This window comes from Octopus sinensis, linkage group LG11 (assembly GCF_006345805.1).
Source record: "Octopus sinensis linkage group LG11, ASM634580v1, whole genome shotgun sequence".
NCBI lineage: Eukaryota > Metazoa > Mollusca > Cephalopoda > Octopoda > Octopodidae > Octopus > Octopus sinensis.
The window spans coordinates 69,439,569-69,445,619 of NC_043007.1; the positions used below are offsets into that span (position 1 = coordinate 69,439,569).

Genomic DNA, 6,051 nt, shown 5'->3' on the forward strand with positions numbered 1-6,051 from the left:
AATTATATTAAAGGAGCAAGGGCGAAAAAGAAAAAAACGGCCAACATGCTTGGAAATGCCGAGGCATTCAGATGATACCGAAAGACTCCAAAAATATACTCGGATTGTAGGCGAGCGAGTGAAAAAACATGAGAAAGACTTCATGTTAATTGCGAAGTGGGTCCAATCTCTAGAACAAAGCCGTAAAAACAAACTTTTTCTTCGTCAACACAATACAAGAGAAATATAAATGCAAATCATTATATATACCCGTACAAAACAGATCCGCACGTCCACATACAAATATTTGCACGTATAGATCAAAGAGAAATCAGATCAATACTTTTTCACAACCACGTGTATATTATTACAATAGCTCCGCATAAAATGGTATTCTGTTTTTACGACTTCAATCTAGAAATTGGACCAAATTCATAATTAGCGTGAAGTCTTTTGAATGTTTTTTCACTCGCTCGCGTACAATCCGTGTATATTTTTTGAGTTTTTTGGTAGTATCTGAATACCTCCGCATTTTCAAGCCTGTTAGCAATAGGTGGTTTTTTTTCGCCCTTGCTCCCTTAATATAATTATATATATATATATGTGTGTGTGTGTGTATAATTATTACGGAGATGTACTTGCATAGCAAGTGACCTGATTTGAGATCGTGTGCTGGAATGAAAATAATTGCAGCGTGGAAGGTGTTTATAAGCCATTTAAGAAATACACAAAAACCGTTAGATTCACTTCAACATTTAAATTTAATTTGCCAAAATATTTTCGTCGCTTTGAGACCGCGACCTGTTTACTGACAAAATTCCGTGCTGCATCTCACGAATCGATTTATCCCCTACTCCTGAAATTGCTGGTCTTTTGCCAAAATTTGGAATCACTATATATGTACATTATAAAATACATATATTACACAGACACAGATACACACACACATATATATATATATTTGTACATATGTTTAAAGTCAACTCGCCGTCTATGACATGGTTATGATATCGTCCTAAATACGGTACTAGATATTTACGAGAGTTTCGTACTCTTACGGCTGCTATTCTGAATAGGTGTTTGGACGCCATATAAAAGGCGATAAGTTTCTCTAAACGCTTCCTCTTCACACCATTGATGTCACTTGTGGGTTTTAAAATGATGACGAAAAAGCATCGTTTGATGTCAATAGTCGACTTACCGGAACTATCACGTTAAGATGAATAGGATGTAATGTGGGTTGCGGGGACACCGATAACATATAAGGAAATCCTGCAATAGGAAACACCGGAAGCTTTATCATTTCATACACTCACGTAAGGATACACACACACATATGCATGTATGTATGATGTATGTATATTCACACCGGCATTATAATATGAAAGCTAGTAGACCTGGACTTCGAAATCACTGCCATGACACATCTTGTTAAGGAATAAATATATGCTCTACAAAAAGTATTCGATAAACCTTCTATTGAATGTAGAATTCTTTCTATTATGATCTGACATAAAATCAAACATGGATATACATACATACATACATACATACATACATACATACATACATACATATAATATATATATATATAATATATAATTATTATAATTATAATATTAGGGAGTATAACTCCAACTTACGAGGAAAAATTCAATTAGTATTAAATCAAATTTTGCAGTATAAATATATAAAGATATAAAAAATATTATAAAATATAAATTAGAGATAAAACCACTATTATGCAACTCAAACATTGTAAATATAAATATAAATATAAATATAAATATATGTAAAATATAAATCTTTAATTTATATATATATATATATATATATACCCATCTCTCCTCCTTCCACGTGACCGGTGTCCGGTCAGCCATGATCTTTCTTTCTTGGCCAAACTGCCGAACGTCAACACCTCTTGTGTCCATCTCCCATGTTCTTGCCATTAGGCTTTCACTTCATACACGCCAGCTCAATTTGATTCGTTCTCAGTCGAAAGACGCCTGTTGTTATTCTTGCTGTTTGTATTCGTAATTGTGTACCATGTTCTCCGTTTCCTAGTTTGTTTGTTGTTGTTTTTTTGTCTTTGATGCCATGCACATTCACTAGCTTTCTTACAAAGGGGTCTAATGTTCTTAGCTTAGATTTTTGGAGAGCAACTAGATCGAACCATCTCGTGTGTAACTGTCCGAAATGGTCGAGACTTCTGGGACTTGACTGATGAAAGAAAGCCAAGAAAGAACCGTCCTTTTTTGCCTGTCCTTCTAATTGCTGTTTCTCTTGTTCGCCTATGTATCGTCTATCTATCCGAATGTTTTAATGCCCTCTATTGCATTTTTGTTCCATTTATATGTGTGTGTGTGTGTGTGTGTGTGTGTGTGTGTGTGTGTGTGTGTGTGTGTGTGTGTATGTGTATGTATTATGTATGTATATATGTATATATATATATATATTAATAGTTATCGCCAAGCTAACATGGCAGTCCAGAAAAATTTTTGTCTGGACTGCCACGTTAGCTTGGCGATATCTAATAATATCCATTACAGCTGCCGTAGTTTCCTTTAGAGTGACTTAGAAATATTAATATATATATATCGCAGGAGTGGCTGTGTGTAAGTAGCTGCTAACCACCACACGGTTGCGGGTTCAGTCCCACTGCGTGGCATCTTGGGCAAGTGTCTTCTGCTATAGCCCCGGGCCGACCAATGCCTTGTGAGTGGATTTGTAGACGGAAACTGAAAGAAGCCTGTCGTATATATGTATATATATATATATATGTGTGTGTGTGTGTGTGTGTTGTGTGTCTGTGTTTGTCCCCAAGCATTGCTTGACAAACGATGCTGGTGTGTTTACGTCCCCGTCACTTAGCGGTTCGGCAAAAGAGACCGATAGAATAAGTGCTGGGCTTGCAGAGAGTGAGTCCCAGGGTCGATTTGCTCGACTAAAAGGCGGTGCTCCAGCATGGCCGCAGTCAAATGACTGAAACAAGTAAAAGAGTAAAAGAGAGTAAAGTGTATATATATACACGCACACACACACACACACACACACACACACACACACACATATATATATATATATATATGTATATATATAAGATATGTATGTGTGTGCGTATGTATCGTCAACTACTCCTTGTTACCGTGTTTTTTTTTTTTTTCGTTGGTGCTTTCTTTCATTTATGCTAATGCCTCTGATTTCAGGCGAGACCTATTCTTCCTCGTGTTGTTTCTATCATTCCAGTGCTATTCATGTTCGGAAACCCAATACACGTTTCTCTTCTTATACCTGTACTCAACCATTAATAACATCATTTTTATTTTATTTTTCAGGCCTTACTTTTCCTTCTCCCTTGGATTATACCAGTGGATTTTGTGCCTTACTATTTGACATGGATTTACAACATATTCCTACAACTATCGGAACCTTATTTACTTCTTCAAGAAGTCTTTTTCATAATAAGTCAATTGACAGAGTTCACCGTTTTCATTTTGATCCGTGGATCCGACATTCATTACGATGATAACAATGAACCTAAAGACTCGTACAGTTCAACAAAGAGGACGGCTCTGCCATCTTACCTTCGCTACTTCGCCATTATTTCAATCGTCAGCTATTCCATGACGCTTACTATTATTTCAAAATACTTCGAAGTTGACTGGTGGCTAGGGACCATTTTGATCCTAACTCTATTTAACCACTTCACTACATGGTATATGGACAGAAGTCTCTGGGAGAATTCGTTCATTTTCTTTATCAGCACTATCGTCATGTATGTGATGAGACGCGAAGGACAACAACGCCAATCTTGTCAAAAGCTCTCGAATCTCCTCGTTGTTGAGAAATCCCACAATGCATCAGTTCGATCATTCAACTGGTTGTGGCAAATGTCTCCGGGCGAAAAAAATATAGTTTCGCAAGTATTTCTCACACCGTTATTCATCGGGAAAGTGGCCTTAAGACTCAGCAGTGTAATATGGTGTAACGGCGACTGTTTCGAATTCCTGTGGTCTCTCTTTAAAGATAAGATCGAAGATAAAGAATTAGAAGAACAGCAAGACATTGAGACGCCTTCCAGTTCTTGGATTCGGTTTTCACCTTTAGTCTACAAACTTTGCATTCATTTCGTCATTGTACAGTTAGTTGCAGGACAACTACAAGACTTAAATAGCGAATCAAACACCACAAAAATAAACTGGTTGACTAGATTGGTACCCGAACAAATCATGTTGGGAAGAATTTTCCAAATAATTCTCGTCAATGGTTTCCATCTGCATTCACTACTTACACGTTTTCTATAAACTAGCGAGTAATTAACAATGTCGGCGATAAGCTCCCAGTGCATCGTATATACTGTAGCAGAGGTCCGATTTGCAGTTATTCTCTTGACTCTGGGAAATAAAAAAAAAACATAGACATCAACACTTTCATTTGACCCCCTCCAACCCAGTTCCTTTATATTATTAATAAGACTGATAATAAAGTGATGAACCCCTGATCACGGAACGCATAGTAACTTTTGCCTATAAACGGCACTTTCAGGAAAATATGTACCATTACCGAAACACTGGAAACAAATATTTCAATAAATAAAACAAATAAGAACAACCAAACAGATCAATGAGAAAATTTCGTTAAATTTTGAAGCTAGTTGTTACAGTTGTTGTCGTTGTAGTTGTTGTTTATTCTCCAAGATCTATATCAGATCTATAACACACACCAACAAAAAAACTTTCTTCTGTTATCCCAAAAATTAGGATCTGAATTAGAGTTTTTTTTACACACAGAATCCAAAAACGACACCCGTTTGTTACTATCACGTCAAACTTTTAAGATACTGGATTCATAAAACTTTTCGATAAAACAAGGCATAACATACAAAGATACACAGAAATTAGTTTTCTCTCAAAACCGGAATGTTTTCTAAGATTGTACTGAAAACCAATAAAAATCATGAAATTTCTAGAGACAAATTACAATATTTATGCCTAATTACCCATGAATTTGCGTGTGGCTGATTTTCTCGACAACTAAATCTCAGGAAGATCACAAGCCAAGTTCCATAAATAGTCTACCATTCTATGCAAGTCCTGTCTGTCTTAATACTTTTGTTCCATTGATTTTATGTCTTGATGGACATATCATCCCTGCTTGTCACTTGTGTCACCAAGATTTTCAGGGAATTTATCAACATGACTGTGGAGGTAGTGTATCATTATGCTCGTATTTGTACCACCTTCTGAAAGTTCCCTTAGTGGAAGTGCGTGGCTTTGTGATTGGACCCATGATCGAAAGATTGTGGTTTCGATTCTGGAGCAGGCGACGCGTTTTGTGTTCTTAAGAAAAACACTTCATTTCACGTTGCTCCAGTCTACTCAACTGGCAAAATTGAGCAATCCTGCGACGGACCGACGTCCTGACCAGGCGGGAGATATATACGCCATGAAACCAGGAAACAGCTGGTATGACTCAAAAATGTAGCTTTCTTTTAGCTTTACATGAAAGTCCTCCAGCATATTGTCCACCATTTCAATAGAGACGCCTGCTTTCTTGTTGTCCAGAGAGTCATTTACGACTATTAAAGATGAATTCCAAGCTGCTGCATCAATGCAGTACATTGAATTTACAAAGTTCACATTTTTCATCTATTTTCTGAGTTGAGGCCCATCAAACAATCCAGCTTTTATCTTTCCACTGCTCAAACCGGAAAATGTGCTGCAGATATAGTGAAAGCATGGCCATAATGCTTGGAGTAGAGGCATGATGGTTTTTCCTGGTTGAATGAAAGGTTCATCAACCACATTAAAAAACCCTCGGACTAATGTTTGCTGTAGACATTCTTTGACATCCAGTGTTTTCCCTAGCTTTGATGTCCCACATGCATAAAACGCATAGATATTTGATGTATACGCTTTGTTGATCGAGCAGAAAATTTATAATCTTTATTAAGTCCATGCATATCACCCACTGATGATTGGGGTTTGGGTATCTTGAAACTTAGACGTGATGGTAAAAAAATGGTTCCCAGTTCTGGATTCAGTATATCAAAAAAATTTTTTTAAAACCTTT

General features: G+C 36.7%; 1 protein-coding gene across 1 annotated transcript in view; it reads left to right on the plus strand.

Moving 5' to 3' along the window:
- The window catches only part of LOC115217313, a 44,189-nt gene extending 39,561 nt beyond the window's left edge, over positions 1-4,628 (plus strand). Inside the window, exon 3 of the mRNA XM_029786965.2 lies at positions 3,315-4,628. Coding sequence (XP_029642825.1) covers positions 3,315-4,283 — 969 coding nt within the window. The 3' untranslated portion in view covers positions 4,284-4,628. The remainder of the gene's footprint in view (positions 1-3,314) is intronic.
- The last annotated feature ends 1,423 nt before the right edge of the window (positions 4,629-6,051 follow it).